We start from the raw sequence: 18232 nt of genomic DNA, 5'->3' as shown, positions 1-18232 counted from the left end.
GGGGAGGGTGGGGGACGCACGGGATAGGGCAGTGTGCATTCTAGTTAGATCATCTCCAAATCTCCAGGAATTGAAGGATATATAGCAAAATAGGTTAATGAAGGAGCAGGAGCTTAAGATCTGTGCCCTTCCGGTGCAGTTATAAAACACATGGGAGGAACCAGACAGGATGAAGAGGGAAAAGGGGGCTGGAGACTGGAAACTGGCAGTTGGTAAGGATGCTGCTAGGAGGATATGTTAAGATAGTTTCATTTTGTGTATCACCAACACATTTGACTACCTGTCATAGTTAATACAGACGCCTCTCTTGTGGTTATAGGTGTAGGTGCAGGAAATATGCAGCACACCTCAACAGTTAAGAATCCTAAGTGAGTTGTAAATTCAATACCAAAGAAGGAGGTTTTGCTGTTAGCTGGTTCTCATGTCATAGGTGTGGGCACAGGTTATGGATACATTGGAATTTCACAAAAGAGGATCAGATGGTGATCACGAGTGGAGCTGGAAATAGTCTTGACAGAGAGGAGTATGGCATTGGGGATGATCTGGAAAAGAAAGCTACTCAAACTGGTGGTACAAATTTGCACCTCTCACAGCTGTTTTAGCATCATGACTTCCCTCATCTTAATATAGCAGTCAGACTTTTTTTTACAGGGGCTTGGGATGGCACAGATGACTTTGGGTATGACTTTCATGCTGTGGTGCCAGTTGAGTCTATCAATACATTGAGTTTCACAAGGCATGGCTTGCACATCAATAGGTATAGGAAGGGGAAGCTGGCAAAGCTTAAAGGTGACAGTGTAGTGGTGGGTGATGAGATCACTCATGGGAAAAGTCCTATAGCAATTGGTGTTAGAGCTCCATCTTTTTTAGATTCAAGCCAGTTGATGGGTATTCTTGCTTAATGAAAGTGCCTCTAACAAAGGAACCACCTTCAAAAAAAGGTCAGGTATCAAAGTAATGAAGGATTTACCAAATTTCACCAAAATATAAGTGTATTAGAGATAAAGTTAGTGAACTGAACAATATTGGTATATCCGAGCACAACTTGAACAATGTGACAATTCAGAGGATTCCTATATAGGGATACAGATTAACTGGCTATATTTCAAGGAGCTGTTTGCAGAGTGGAGGAGTAGCCATGTACATGAAAAATGGTATACCATTTGAATCTACTGAACAGGTCATTGGAAGTTGTTCAGGATCAGTTGACTTTATTGTAGCTAGACTTCTATTTATTGTTATCTATATGTACCCGAAGTCTGATTTCAGGACATTCCTGACATGTGATTCTAAAATATTTCTGTTTGCTGATGACACCAGCTTGGTAGTGAAGGATATTGAGTACAAAATACAAATACTGCAGTCCAAGACATAAGATCATGGTTTGCAGAAAATAAATTGATCTTAAATCACACAGAAACTCAGTTTTCACAGTACTAACACACAATTCAACAAGAACTTACATTTAGATTATGCAGAATAGGTATATAATTAGTGAATCTGAACAATCTAAATTCCTAGGTGTTCAGGACAATGGTGAGCTGTTGTGGAAAGCCCATGTTCAGAATCTTGTTCAGAAACTGAATGCTGCTACACTTACCATTAGAAGAGTATCAGAAATAAGTGATATTCCAATACAAAAATTAGTCTACTTTGCTTATTTTCATTTGGTTATGAAATACGGCATTATATTCAGGGGTAACTGTTCCCATTCATAAAGGATGTTTTTGGCTCAGAAAGGGCAATTTGAGCAACATGCAATTTATGTTTGTCAACCTCTTGGTGACCCCTGTTCAGGAGTTTGGGATTTCTGACATTGGCCTTTCAATGTATGTTTTCTTTACTGGTGTTTGTTAACAATATGAGCTTATTCTCAAGAATTAGTAGCTTTCATTCAATAAATACAGGCAGAATGATTCTTGTGCAGACAAGACTACAGTATTAAGCTGTATCCATTTTCAATATGTTACCACAAGAATTTCAAAACATCTTAGCAGTAATTCTTGCACTTCTGTGTCTAAAACTGAAGAATATCTTTATGGTACACTCCTCCTCATTCTGTCTATGAGTTCCTGGAAAAAACCATGTCAGATTCATGCGTTATATTGTTGAATATGCTAATATATGCTAGCAGTGTGTAATCTGCGTAGTATACATCAGGGTGTATATGCGGACAAGGAAAAAAATTTCCCGAGTTTTTGCTGGGTTTCCCATTCAAAAATACACTTTCTACTGGGTGAAAACACACTTTTTGTGTTAAGTCTCAGTGTATTTTCCCTCAAAACTGCAAAACTTATCAATCCTTTGAATGGTTATGGCTTTATACACCAGCACAGATTTTCCCAGCACTTTAGAAAATGAAACTCAGGGAAAAAAAAGACACGTTTTGGAAGTATCTTTGATGTGCAGCAACACGTACACTGCATATTTTTGTATTACGAAAGTATACATTGGAATTCCATCAATTGCCGCATGTTACTTTCTGAATAATTGAAATTGAGATTGTGATGAGCTTTTTTAACCCAGTCATAGCTCATGTCAGGTGATCTTGCCAGCCGATGACAGCGGATATTCAGAGCATAGGACACGTGATGTAGCCAGCCAACAAGAATATCTCTGTTAAGTAGCACAAACACACAAACAGGGAAAGTTAATAGTTTAAATTAATATACATAGCGTTGCTACAAGAAAAGATAAGCTTTCACATATAATATTGGTCTCTCAGGTTAATATGCTGTAAGAGAAGCTAAGCTTTCGCATATAATGTTGATTTTTTTTTGCGCTTGTTACACTTTAAGATATATCACACAAATGCGCCAGTAGAATTTTTAATAATGACATAAATGTCTGATCTTTATTTTTATTATTTTTATAGGATATTTACTTTGAAAGTAACGCTTTTCAAATCACAATTGGCAATATTTTCCTATGACCTGTTAGAAATAGGTTAGTTTCAGCAGTTGTCAGAGAGCACAGATAACAGGCGACGCCGTGCTTGCGCAGCTACCATGACGTAGGGATCCCGTATGTACGTACATGTAAAACATTGAAAGATCATACATTGTCATAAAAGAAACAAGATATCAGAGGGTACTGCAAGAGCATCGGAATTTCGTGAACCTTACTAAAACGTGCACATTCGTATGTCCAGATTCCCAATGAAGTAGACCTCGACCTGATGTTAAGCTTTTCAGTATGGTTTTAGGGATGTAAATTTTCTTAGAGCATCAGTACTGTATTATATCATGTTTGGTTCTTTATTATGGCATAATGCCATACGTGCCAGAAGATGAAAACGTGCACTTGAAATGCAGCGAACAGTTGAAACTTGCCAGTACTGTGGAATTAAGCATTTATTGGAATTAAACAGTTGAAACTAGCCAGTACTGTGGAATTAAACATTTTGTTTCAAATACATTGACTGCCTCTGCGGAAAAAGTTAATAAAAGTCAAATTTCATTAGCAAACAGACAAAAATAACTTCATTGTTCTGCAAGGCAATTAATGCTTGACTGTCAGAAAGGTGAAAATAAAATAAACTCTTAAATTAAAAACATATTTTAGCCTTCAGTAATTATGTGAATGTATTTTAATTCACTTTATAGCTCCCGGCCACAGGTATCCATTTGGTTTTCATTTGCCATTTGATTTTCATTTGACGCGAGGGTAAACAGCAAAATCACTAAATGTAAACACAGGTCACGTGGAGACTACCCACTATAACTCAGACTGCTTTGCAGATCAGCCACGGATCTACGATATTTGTTAAGCGGGTCAATACTTTAAAAAAATCGAATTTTCAAAAATATGTTCATCTTGTAGCACACATATATCTGAAAAGTCTGAAACATAAAACATATGTGTTCGAGGAAACCTAAGACATGTTATTTGGTCTTAAGTGTGCCGAAGTGCAGTGCCATGCCTCTTCACACAGCATTCTTCTACCACACGTCACTGTATTTCGCTCTGTGGAATTGAAATGTGTGTATTTTCTAATGGATGCCATCAAACTATATTCAGGACAGTGGAAACTGAACTGTCCTGTGGTGCCTCTCCGGCTCCCAGTCGGCCGATTTGACAGCCTGCCCCTCTTTTTTTAAAAAAACAAAAATCTCACAGTTAATAGCGGATGGGATTATTTGTAATCGGAAAACAAGAACTATTCAGAAAATTTGCACTCTTTATTGCCTATTAGCTAATAACTTGCTGTTTTGTGTGACATAAAATTAAATACAGGATACATAAAATAAAGACAAGAGACAAGCAAGAAAGTACACATTTCTTCAATCCTTAGCTCCTAGCATTTTTCTCTCACTAATTTTGCTACAGCTTTACATGTCGTGCTTTCCTTTCTGCAAAAGAATCTATTACCTCATCAAAGTTCATCAAACATTTTGCTACATGAAAAATCAAAAGGTCATTATCTAATACTGAAAAAGCTGTTACTACAAATAAAATATCCAAGACTGGTGTGGTTTCTTGATCTTTTATGTCTATTTTGTCACTTTCTGCTAGATAAAATAAAATAGGCCTTTCTAATATTGCAGCAATTTTGTAACACACATCAAATAAATGAGGCTGTTTTGACACAAATAGTCATTTTTATAACACGACAGAATATAATTCACATAGCACCAATATCAAATGCCTATTAGGCCTACTACAAGCAAAAAGCTCTGTCAGGAAATAGTTTCACATTTCATTTATACTCGCCAGTTTCTCAAGCGTGAGAGCAAAAAGTAATATTACGAAATATTTATATAAATTTGGAATCGTCTTAGTCTTCCATAATTTGTGAGATGTCCGTTTCTTCTCCTTCCTCGTTCTAACAGCTTGTCATCACCAATTCTGTAGCTATTCCTGCCATTGTCAAAATTTGTTCGCCGATTAACACTGCCAGAATCACAATTTTAGGTTTCTCATGATTATTCTCTGGTTAGGCGTTGTTACATGTTCCTACAACACGTTTTCCGCATTACTTCCAGAATAGAATTTAAGAGGCTGCGAGCTGAAGACTGTACAACTGCTCCTTACTAGTGTACCGATCTGGCCAAAAATTTTCTGGCAAAATTTCATTTTATTGGATACACCGACAAGATAATACATAATCTTTCTCACCTGTTATTGCTGTTAGTCGTTTATTTCATGCTGGTAGTCTCAATCTATGGATTTTGCTAGTAATTATAACAACGCTAATCATTCGCGAACCCTATCAACCACATAATCAGACAGCGATTGGCTTTCATCCGTTCGGCTTTACCCCATCCAGCTCGTATAGCCCCGTCCCGTTTTGTCTGCAGAAAGTTTATTTCTAGATGTGACGAAGATTCTCCTGACAGAGACATCAACTTATGATTCATTCAGAAATAAACTTAAAATGTGTTCAAGAATGTTCAAAAGCCGGCCGGTGTGGCCGAGTGGTTCTAGGCGCTTCAGTCTGAACCCGGGCGACCGCTACGATCGTAGGTTGGTATCCTGCCTTGGGCATGGATGTGTGTGATGTTTGTATGTTAGTTAGGTTTAAGTAGTTCTAAGTTCTAGGGGACTGATAACCTCAGATGTTAAGTCCCATAGTGCTCAGAGCCAATGTTCAAAAACCAACAGGGATGCGTTTCAAAATCATATGAATAATCGATAGACCAAAGTGTGCTGGATTCTAGGCGCTTTGTGAAACAAGTTTTTTTTCCTCAAAAATATGAATTTGGCGCCCCCTTTTCCCACTAGCATCTAGCTGCTTGCTGCGACTGCTTGCACAGCCAACAGCCACACTCCTGTAACCAGAAGAGGGAGAATCTACTACTCAAACCTGACTTCAACTGCTCATGCACATGAGCCCACTCCTAACTGCTAGATCGAATCTAATGTAAACAGTTGTGACCTCACACTCATAGGAGGCAATTTGTTGTTATCAAGCATTGCATAGTCTTCCTAAAGCCTTTGACACATTTAGCTGTTGGCAGACGTTTGCAAGAGCACTGTGTGTCGTTGTTGTATATGGTGCATTTCCTTTGCAATTTAAGTTATTTTCGTTTTTTTCTCTCGTTTACATTTTATTGTTGAAGTATTATTCTGCAGTAGTGGGATACAGTAATATCCTTTGTTAGAGTGTCAGTTCTTACCAGTCAAAATTACAAAAATTTAACGGAAAACTGAAACAATGAAAAATTCCCGGTTTTTTCCCGATTTTCTCATGGATGAAAAAATTCCCAGTTTTTTTCCAGATCTCCCGGGTTGTATACACCCTGATACATGTAAAATTCATTTTATTTATTATTAACTTTTCTGATGTTAATTTCAGTTACTGACATGTTCCATGACCATGGAGATATGCTATTCAATTTGGAGCTATGTAAGTAGATGTGACAAATAAAATTAGAAACTTTCTGGTTGATTAAGACTGTCTGCTAGATAGGGACTTGAACACAGAACCTTTGTCTATTATCTATTGACTGAGAAATCCAAGCACAACTTATGAGTTGCCCTCTGGATAAAGAAAATAACCTTTAAAATATGTAGACATAAGATTATGGAAAGCTAGGATTTCTATTACTCTCAATACCTTTCAAATGACCCGTGTACTTAAATAATGACTACACGTAAAGGTGACAGTTAATGGTAGGGGTTTAGGTACTTGGGAATATCAGTAAGTCACATGGGTCCAAATCTGAGAAGTGACACGACTGTGAGTAAGTATCAATTCTCTTTATCATTGAAAATATCGTTTGTAAACCCCACAGTGATAAAACAGTATTTTTTAGATCTAATGAATATAGTGATTTTTAACTGTGACTCCCCTTATTGGGAGAGTCAATAAGTTTTATGGATTCAAATCTGAGAAGTGAAGTGACATGCACAAGTATCAGTCCTGTACATCAGTGGAAATCTCATTTGTAAACCCAACAGCGATAAAACAGTATGTGTATTAAAAGTAATGAATGTATTAATTTTTAACTGTGATTTCCCTTGGCAAAAAAATAATGCGTGTTACTAGGACATTATAGTAAATATCTCTTCTAAGACCAGGGACAGGCAAACAAAGACTTAAAAATGGTGATACTTTCAGAAGTTGGCAGCATGAGGTTGAACTTCTGCAGCACCTAGATATTTTCTTGATTTAACTTGATTTTCTGTCATGTTTGTAATAAGAATCATAGGGCATCTACTTCAAAATACTATGTATAATTAAGAAGTGATTCTTTTAAGCTGACAGCAGTGTGTAAATAGACTACGATAAATGAATTGAATTAAACTGGTTTCGACAGTGACAGATTACTTAAAGTAACTAGAAAATACATAATGCAAATCTACTATTATATGTTGTGTAATCACCATTTTCTTCCTTGCAGCACCATTGAAGTCACTGAATGCCATAAGCGATACAGTGTCCGATGCGAGGAAGAGTGGAGGTAGATGTTCCTTGGGACAACTGACAATCATCTTGTCCTGTGTAAAACAACAATGGTAATTAATACAAAGAAGTGAGGAAAAAATAAGTGTCAATAGCCAGTAAGGATAACTTGTTGCATCGTAAACACATTGGTAAGTGATGAATCACAACAGACATTACTCATAATGACAGCAGTAGAAGCAGTGAATTGGATGAATTATTCCTTAATTCTTACAGTAATATCAGTAATATTTTCTGTGGCTATGGTTTGCACATTCTACTTATTCAAGATTTTCTCAGGGACAGCAGATGATTGTCTCAAAGCAGAATCCTTAGAAAGTGAACACCAGTGGTCACATGGAATGCCATGCAGTTTTCTCCACTTATTGGCATCAGTTCATTTATTCAAAATTTAATGGGAATGTGAAACATCAAACCACAGACAAGTAAAAACTTGTTTCAATGTATTGTCATTCTCAATAGCAAAATTTTAACTAATTTGCTATATGAGCTGCAACAGCAGTCTTCCACTGCATTGAAATCACTTTCCTTTGGTTTTGGTTTGTTTTCTGTGATTTCCTTAAATTGCTTGAAGGACTGTTGTGATATTGATGTTTCCCCAATCTGAGGTACTATATGCACAGTCCAAGAAAGTTCTGTCAGACGGCTGACAACAAAATTTGAAAGGTAGAAACTGAATGACACTGACAGGTATCAACTACCTGCTGGTTTCTGCCAGTGTTAGGTAGCACAAAAAACTACATTTAAGGTGTCTGCATCTACAAAAGCAGAAATTACACACTGAGTTAATGATCTCTGAAATGTTCTATGGAACTGTGTTTGAAAAAATGATATCCATTGAGATGTCAGACACATTAAATAATGAGCTAGTTAAAATTAATGCCAACTGGAAAGTATTTGATGGCAGTCAATGCAATTTCATTTTTATTTATTCAGCTACTCCCATCAGCCATCTCACTGAAAATCTTCTTTTAGTGAACTGAAGCTACATGGACTGACAATCATGAGAAACACTATGCAAGTAGTATCATGTCAACAGAACAAAGTGAAGGCTGAAATTGTGAATTCTGTTTTTCACGCTTTTCTACTAAGCAAGAACCATTATAATTACTCTGACTGGCAAACAGTGAGACAAATATACACAAACAGAAAATAAAAAATGAATACGCTAAAGCCGTGGCCCTCAAGAATGAAGTTTTACTCACATATTATAAAGATTGTATATTTTAAGTGATCAAAATTATACGTTCATCCACCTGGTGATAAGACTGTTTCAGGCAAAAATTTTTTTCTATTGTATAGCCTCCCTAACTGGAATGCATTCCTGTATAGGCATTTACAGAGATGTTTTACTAACCTTGGGAAACAGTTTCATACCATTTATGCTTTGTGATGTTGTTGCAATTGATTGATGGATGTGAGTAACCTCATTGGACAATACAAGAAGTGGCTGCACTGGCACTGTCTCACTAGAAGTGCACATCTTGCCACAATTGTAGGAGCAACAGTGAAATGGCTGCAAGTGCCCTGCTCTGTTTATTATTCTCCTGATAAAGGGCAATGTTGTACAGTCACTGTAGACTAGAGCTTCCAACACCATGATACCCAGAGCTGATACCATATGTTGCTGCCATATACACAGCAATTTCCACTATCTTGGGCAACATATTACAAACAATGGTCAGTGACATCAAGGCAGAATCTGTTCACAGGACTAAAAGTAGGTAAGATGCACAAGGTGTCATGAAAGATGCTAGCTTACTCAATGTCCAGATTACAATAAATGGTCCGTGATGACTGCGCCACCTCATTCAATAACATTAACAACTGAAATGTAATGTTAAAATGTTGAGAAATTCCTAGGCATTACTACATGGTTTTTCACTGGCGCACAATAACATCTAACAAAAATTAATTCAACTATCTTATTTGCAACTGGTGAACCACACAAGTATGTTTACCACATTTGCTAATCCAATGTGATGCAAATATGGTGTTCATTTTTCATTTCCCATTGTGTATCTGTACATGTGAAACTGTAAGTAATGCATATTTCTACACAAAAACAATGTACTAAGATTAAATGGATTTTCTGCATTGCAGACCCAGTAAAGCTGGCCCCTGCTCCAACTACTATTTAGCACAGAAAACTTGGGCTACAGTGTCCCACCGACAACTGCAAGGGGGTCACACATCATTCCCTTATTCAAGACAAATTTCAAGAACAAACCTAACTACAGACTATGGAGGTACCCAAGCTTGGCTGAAGTATACAGGTTCAAATGAATGTTGGTTATAGTAGTTATGCACAGATCTGGAGGCTTGTACTGGATACACTGGAGTGGACAGCTGCATCAATTGGAGGCTGAAGATCCAACAACAGCAACAAAATATATCTTTTATTGAGGCTATAACAACATCATTTAAATGATAGATTGCTACTCACCACATAGGGAAGACATGGAGTCACAGGCACAAAGGAAAAGAATGACAGAAATGGTCAGCTTTCAGACAAAGCGCTCCTTCAGAATTAGGACACACACACACACACACACACACACACACACACACACACACACACACACACACGGTCCAGAAATGAGTGTGGCCATGTGACTTGTGTTAGTGTGAATTTGTGAGAGTTTTCTACTTCTGGTGAAGGACTTTGTGTGCCAGTGAGAGCCCACAGTGTGAGTGAATCAAAGGAAGAGTTGCACCAGCAGTGGAAAGGAGAACCAAGCTGGAGGTGGAAGGGAGAGCCATGCTGCTGACTAAGGGGGCAGTTCCAGACGTGAGCTGTTTCAAATTAAGCAAAAAGAGCTCACAGTCCCAGCTAGAAGCCAGCAACAAGATTATACGTGAAGAGACAGGAAATGTTGACCATAAAGCACAGTGTGGAATGGGACACTGTCAATGTGGCCAGACAAAGGCTGTCTGGTGAGACGTCGCCAGAGCTCTGGTGGCTGTTAAGAGACAGGGGCTCGAATGAAGGGCAGCTGGCTGGAGATGCAGTGGTACCAATAGGCTCGATCACAGCAGCAGCTTCTAGAGAAGACAGTACCAGATGAGTAATTGGGAATGCTGATGTAAGCCTAACTGCCTGTCCTGGGTTTTGAGCCACCCTTCAAAGGAAGGAATTTTAGGTGGCCACGAATGCAAGTTCGGGCCAAAAGTGCAAGCAAAATCAGTTGTGGCCAGTGGAGGGCAGGTGTCGGGCAGGACAGTGGCGATGGATGAGGTGAGTTGTGTGGGATCATAGTCAACAGTCTTGTCGCCAACTGGAGCACTGTGGCAGGATGGACCATCCCATTGCCAACTTTTATGTCTTTTGTCCTTATGTGGTGGCAAGGACAGCATAAACAAGTCTTTCAAACTGCATTCCAATTCAGGGTTCTGATTTGGCGTCCAGTCGAAGACCTAGGTGGTGTCTGGCTTGGTCGAGGAGCAGGCTGGCTGTTGGGATGTTGGCAGAGTGCTGATTGCCAATGGGAGACTCGTGTTCACCTCACCGGCGTCTGCCAGGTCATGAAGGTGCTGATGGTCTCAGCAGGTGGTGACATTCTAAGCAATATTCCGTCAGATGCAGGCAGGCCGGTGGGATGTCGATAGAGCATTGGCAGTTGATGGGAGTCATGCTCAAACCAACAGTAACTGCTGGGACACAAGAGTGCCAACGGGCCCATTCAGGCAGCAATGTCCTAGGTGGAGTCTGATTAGTATCTAGGTTCAAGTCCAGCTGGAGTCGTAAGCCGCACTGGGTTGATGTTTTGTCAGAATCCTGGGTTAAAATGGAACTGCTGGTGGTGAACACTATCGACAGATGGGGTGCAGGATGCAGGTGGCATACAGTCCGGAGTGTGTACAAATGCCGTCGAGTAGCAGTCCTGCAGCGTCTTAAATAATCCAGTGGAACGATTTCTGTGATGTGTCACATGATTTGCAGATGCAGTGTAGTGCCATGCTCTCAGTGCCGTAGTTGGATGCAAACACTGCTGGAGGGTGATGCTGATTCTCCTAGTGGAGCCTGCTGGAATCTGTGTACACAAATCAGTGAGTTGCTGTTGTGATCTCCAATTTTAGTAACCACACGGTGCTTTCAAACATGTGGGGTTGGCTTCGGCAGAGAACGCCAGGTGTACAGCAACCCGCCAGCTACAGTCTGGATCGGGCTCCTGACTGCTTAGAACAACTTACGAGATGCATCGTTATAGGAGGAGTCGGTGTTCACGCGCTGCTTTATATGAGGCTATTGATAATGTTACTTTTGCCAAGCTTACAAAGAATAAAGTGACATTGAAAAGTATTGGATCTTTCACTAGTGTGGATGGACCATGTTTTTTTGTTAGTGCTGTACTGGATCTTATTATTAATGAAGCTGATTCTTTTTTGCATGGTAGTGGTTGGCTGACTGTTGCTACAGTATGGTGTGGAAGTATTATTGAAATTGGTGGACCTGAAAGTTGCAATGATTATTATGTGATTACTTATAGTACTTTTAATGTTTCTGAAGTTTTTAATAGAGATATTGGCATATCTTATATTAATGGTACTATGCCTTTTGTTGTAAGAACTCATAGTAGGAATAAGGTTGGTCCTGATGGAGCAATTTATATACAGTGTAAAGGACATGGTGGGTGTGAAACTGTAAATTTTGTTGGTGACATGACTTAATATTTTCATAAATAAAGAGTGTGACATTGAGGGGATAAGAAAAGCTGCACAATGATCTTGTTAAAAGCCGAGACGTGATTTTTGCTGTTGTAGCTCTCAGGGACACTGGGGTGCTCTCTGTGTGGGGCATCCCTCTGCAACTCTGTGAGGCACAGCTCTATTGCATGATAGCGCTACACAGAGCTATGATGTAGCGTGGCTCTGTGGGTTGCCTATTTGGGTTATTGCCCTCGAGGCAGCAGTGACCCCTGGCAATGATAATATAGAAATCCTAGTGTTGTTTCTGGAAAGATTCTAGCTTTGAAGGTTTTATATCACCATTCTCTGACCTATTGTTAACTGGTGGTGGTTATTTTTATATTTTTAGGTGCTAAACTGCTGGGTTGTCAGTGCCTTTATATAAAACAGAGAAAAATGTGGTTGAAATTGAATTAAATATCAATAAGCATGTACGGAACATTCTGGTTGAAAATTAAAAATTATTTAGGAATAGTCCGCAGCTTGTGGTCTCGGGCTAGCGTTCTTGCTTCCCGAGCACGGGGTCCCGGATTCGATTCCCAGTGGGGTCAGGGATTTTCCCTGCCCCGAGATGACTGGGTGTTGTGTTGTCTTCATCGTCCTCATTCATCCCCATTACTGCCGGAGGAAGGCAACGGCAAACCACCTCCATTAGGACCTTGCTTAGTATGGCGATGCGGGTCTTTTGCTTCATTCCCCTAGGCTGTAAAGTAGCATGGGCCTTCATTTCCATTCCATTTAGGAAAAAAGGAGATGAATCATCAAAAGGCAGAAGTGCATGAGCAAAAGGTACAGAGCTTGGATAGCTTTCAGAATGTGCTTCCTTTTTCTAGCTGTAGGAATAACAGGCAGGCACAAGTACATGCACACACACACACACGCACACACACACACACACACACACACACACACACACACACACACACACACACACACATATTCGCTACAAGCATGCACCTATCTCCCTAAACTGTGCTCTAAATGGTGCGAAGGAGTCATTGAAATATCACATGTTGTGCTCAGCTGCGTGTTGTGCAAATGGCTGGTCCACCTTGTTTTGGGCAACAGTTAGGTGGTGGCTATTCATTCTAGTTGTCAGCTGGTTGGTTGTCATGGCAATGCAAAATGCGGTGCAGTGGTTGCAGCAGAGCTGCTATGTAACATGGCTGCTGTCACAGGTGGCCCGGCCAAGGATAAAGTTGTGATGGAACTAGAGTAGCTGATGCTGGGTGGGTGGACTGGGCAGGTCTTCCACAGGGGTATCATCCCTGTGGCAAGGTATTGGGCATGGGAGTGACATAGAGCTGGAGGTTGGGTGGGCAACAGAACACCACGTTGAGAGAGACAGGAAGTAGATTGAGTAGGAAGCCCCTCATTTCAGGGCATAATGGGATAATCAAGGACGTCGTTCAGTTGTTCCAATCTGGGGTGGTATTGGATGACAAGGGTGGCACTTCTTTGTGGTTGGCTCTTGATATAGCTGAGAGGATCGTGTGTGTGTGTGTGAGAGAGAGAGAGAGAGAGAGAGAGAGAGAGAGAGAGAGAGAGAGAGAGAGAGAGAGGATATGGCATGGAAAATTTGTTTGTGAATTAGATACAGAGGGTATTCCCTGTCTGCAAAGGCCTTTGTGTGGCTTTCATTGTACTGGGAAAGGGAGTTCTCATTACTGTAGCCACGCAGGGTAGCCGTGTGGTCTAGGGCGCCTCGTCACAGTTGCTGTGGCTCCCCCCATCAGACGTCCTCCCTCAGGCGTGTGTGTGTGTGTGTGTGTGTGTGTGTGTGTGTGTGTGTGGTCCTTAGTGTAAGTTAGGTTGTGTAGTGTGTAGGCCTAGGGGCCGATGACCTCAGCAGTTTGGTCCCATAGTACAAATTTTCAAATTCACTATGGGTGGCCAGGCTGTTATGGAAGGGAGTTTTTTGTGAGCAAGGGGTGCAGTTGTCAAATTGCAGGCTCTATTGGTGACTGGTGTGTTTCATGTGGACTGAGGTGTGGCTGGTGCCATCTGATAGGAGGAGATTGATATCTAGGAAGGTGGCACGATGCGTGGACGAGGACCAGGTGAAGTGGATGGGAGAGAAGGTGTTGAGGTTGTTAAGGGAAGAGAACAAGGTGTTCTGGCTTTGGATTCATGTTATAAAGATGTCATCAATAAAACTAAACCGGAACAAGGTTTTGGGAAGCTATAGGAATGTTTCCTCTAAGTGGCCCGTGAAGGGGCTGACGTAGGAGGGTGCCATGCGGGTGCCCATGGCTGTGCCACGAATTTGTTTGTATACCTCCCCTTTAAATGTGAAGTTGTTACGCGTTAGGATGTAGTCAGTTAGATGTACAAGGAATCAAGTGATGGATTTGGAATATGCAGGGCATTGAGAGAAGTAGCATTAAATTGTGGCAAATCTGTGAGAATGAGGGATGTTGATGTATAGAGAGGCTGCACCAACAGTGAGTTAGTTAGTTAGTTATATTACTTGTTCCATGGATCATGAACATGATTCTTTCGTAATGATGTGGAACGTGTTAAAGTACACAAGATTCATTTATCCCAAATAATCATTGTTAGTCTTATATACGGTACAATTGTTAATGCTTACTGTATTTCTTTGGCCTATGTCTAAAAATTCATCTATGGAGTAGAAGGAGTTGTCATTCAGGAATTCCCTTAACTTACTTTTGAATGCCGATTGGTTGTCTGTCAGACTTTTGATATTGTTTGGCAATTGACCAAAAATCTTTGTGGCAGTATAATTCACCCCCTTTTGTGCCAATGTCAAATTCAATGAACGGTAGTGAAGGTCACCCTGTCTCCTAGTATTGTAGCTGTGGACTGTGCTATTAATTCTGAAGTGATCTGGGTTACTAACAACAAATTTCATTAGGCTGTATATATATTGTGAAGCTACTGGCAATATCCCTAATTCTTTAAATAATTGTCTACAAGATGATCTTGGATGAGCCCCAGACATTATTCTGATAACACGTTTTTGTGCAATAAATACCTTCTTTCTTAGTGATTAATTGCCCCAAAAGATGATTCCGTAAGAAAGCAACGAATGAAAATATGCATGGTAAGCTAACTTACTGATGTGCTTGTCTCCAAAATTTGCAATGACACTAATAGAATAGGTAGCTGAGCTCAATTGTTTCAGTAGATTGTCAATGTGTGTCTTCCAGTTTAAATTCTGATCAATACAGACACCCAGAAATTTTGAACAATCTGCTTTAGCTAAAGATTTTCCCCCACACTCTATATTTATTTCCGGTGTTATGCCTTTCCCTGTACTGAACCGTATGTACAGTGTTTTTTCAAAGTTCAATGAAAGTCCATTTGCGGAAAAGCACCTAATAACTCTTTGAAAAACATTATTTGCATTTGCATTTTCCTCAGCTGATTCTTGCTTTTTAGGCTTGATTACAATACTTGTGTCATCTGCAAAGAGAACCAAGTTTGCATCTTCATGAATATAACTAGGCAAGTCATTAACATATATTAAAAACAATAAAGGCCCCAAGACAGAACCCTGTGGTACCCCATTCTTGATACATCCCCAGTCTGAATAATCTGATGCCCTTTGTGTACTATGTGGGTTTACTGTTTCAACCTTCTGCATTCTACCAGTTAAATATGAAGTGAACCATCTGTGTACTGAACCATTCATTCCATAGTACTTCAGCTTATCTAAGAGGATTTCATGATCCACACAATCAAAAGCCTTAGAGACACCACAGAAAATCCCAATTGGTGATGTTCTACTATCCAGAGCATTTAAAATTTGATCAGTGAAAGCGTGTATAGCACTATCTGTTGAAACACCTTTCTGAAAACCGAACAGACATTTTGTTAAAACGTTATTCCCACTAATGTGTAAAGTTACTCTTGAGTACATTACTTTTTCAAACACTTTTGAGAAGGATGTCAGAAGTGAAATAGAACGATAATTGTTACGTCTGTCTTGTCACCTTTTTTATACAAGGGTTTAACTATGGCATATTTCAATCTGTCAAGAAATATTCCCTGATTCAATGAGCTATTACATATGTGGCTAAGAACAAGACTTATCAGGTGTGGACAAGATTTTAGTATTCTATTGGAGATACCATCAGTTCCATGTGAGTTTTTATTCTTAAGTGAATTTATTATTTTCTTAATTTCAGACGGTGAGGTGGGTAGGATTTCAATTTCATTTGTTTGCACCGGGAATGCCTCTTTCATATAGAGTTCTGCCCTATCTGGTGAGCAGCTGGTGCCTATATTTTCCACTACATTTATAAAATGATTATTAAAAATATTTTCAACCTGTGATTTTTCATTTATAAGCTTTTCATTGTGCTTAACAGTAATACTGTTGTCCTGTGACCTTGGTTGCCCTGTTTCCCTTTTAACTATATTCCATATTGTTTTAACTTTGTCATCAGAGGTGCTAATCTCAGACTTGATACACATACTTCTGGATTTTTTTATAACTTTCCTTAGTATATTACAACATTTCTTATAATGGTTGAGCTTTTCTTCATCTCGACTTATTCTAGTGTCTTGGTATAGTTCCCATTTCCGGCTACAAGAAATTTTAATCCCTTTAGTCAGCCATGGTTTTTTATCAAGTTTATTTGAATTATGATTCACTAATTTCTTAGGAAAACTGTTTTCAAATATACCCACAAGTTTATCATGGAATAAGTTAAATTTAACATTTGCATCAGGTCCTCCCAGTCTACCCTTTTCAAGCTTTCCTTAACTTGTTGAATTGTTATATGGTTAATTGGGCGTATTATTATTATTATTATTATTATTATTATTATTATTATTATTTTTTTTTTTTTTTTTTTTTTTTTTTTTTTTTTTTTTTTTTTTTTTTTTTTTTACACATTACTATATGGAGCAAAGTCATGAATTGAAAGTAGCTGTGCATCGTGATCAGAAAGCCCGTTCTTAATAGGATAGGTGCTTACTTCTTTTACTTTATCTTGGTCTATGAAAATGTTATCTATCAGGGTGCTACTGTCTTGTACAATACGAGTAGGAAAATCAATGACTGATGTCAGATTGTAAGAGCAAAGTAATAGTTCAAGGTCGTTCTTCTTGCTTGAGTGTTTAAGAAAATCTACGTTAAAATCTCCACAAATGATAATGTGTTTTCCCTTTTCTGACAAATAACGCAGCAAGAGATCTAGGTTTTTAAGAAACATTTGAAAATTTCCAAGTGGGGACCTATACACAGTCACAATTGTGAATTTACCACTGTCCAATTTAAGCTCACAAGCGCATACTTCAATGTGCTGTTCTACACAGAATTTTGCGGTTTCTATGTTTTTAAAACTATGTTACCCCTTAACATAAATGGCAGCTCTTCCTTTCTCCATATTGTCTCTACAAAAATAAGTTGCTAGTTTACACCCATTAATATTTACATTTTCCATTTGTGTAGTTATATGATGTTCAGACAGGCACAGTACATCAACTTCTGTTGTATTTTTAATATTCTCAAAACAAATTATTAGTTCGTCTATTTTGTTCCTTAATCCCCTGATATTTTGGTGAAATATATTAACACAACTGTTTCCTCTACCTTTATTTTTTTACCTTTAAGAGCTGCCTGTCTGGACATCTTGTTCAACCTAAAAAAGGTGCCCCTATGCCCTTTCGGGTCACAGGGGTTTTGCCTTGAGTGCTAGTGGCCCCCTTTAGACGACCTACAATTCAATCAGCTAATCTATCCTTCCCTAGACTATTTAGGTGCAGGCCATGTCGAGTGTATCCCCATCTCCCAATGCTACCAACAGGCACTGTATAAATGTGTGTTTTTGCACCGTCCAGCAGCTGCTCGCTCAACTCTCTGTTAACTCGCCACACAGAAGGGTTAACCGAGGGCTGATCGTAACGCTGCAATACTTCAACAAAACCCACATTCGTACATCCTGTTGCAGCTCCTATTTTATCCAGGTCACTCTTAATATCATAATTCCTATCCTTAGCCAGGCTGTTTCCTGCCCCACCTATTACTATCACCTCATCATTCTTGTCAAAGTCCCTACAGAGTGGTCCTATGTCTTCTATCACCTGGCTAAGCCTAGAACTTGGCTTAAACAAACTCGTGACCTGGTAATCTGCTCCTAATTTCTCCTGCACTAGTTGGCC

General features: G+C 39.3%; 1 protein-coding gene across 2 annotated transcripts in view; it reads right to left on the bottom strand.

Annotated features, from left to right (window-relative positions):
* LOC126298872 (crossover junction endonuclease MUS81-like) overlaps window positions 1–18232 on the bottom strand; it is a 198028-nt gene that overhangs the window by 11468 nt on the left and 168328 nt on the right. For both annotated transcript variants that reach the window (XM_049990387.1, XM_049990388.1), the window contains exon 10: window positions 7330–7443. In XM_049990387.1, the coding sequence (XP_049846344.1) occupies window positions 7330–7443 (114 nt within the window). The remainder of the gene's footprint in view (window positions 1–7329; window positions 7444–18232) is intronic.

The sequence above is a fragment of the Schistocerca gregaria genome, chromosome X, assembly GCF_023897955.1.
Source record: "Schistocerca gregaria isolate iqSchGreg1 chromosome X, iqSchGreg1.2, whole genome shotgun sequence".
Lineage (NCBI taxonomy): Eukaryota > Metazoa > Arthropoda > Insecta > Orthoptera > Acrididae > Schistocerca > Schistocerca gregaria.
The sequence above is the reverse complement of the archived record's forward strand: the minus strand, read 5'-3'. Positions and strand labels throughout refer to the sequence as shown.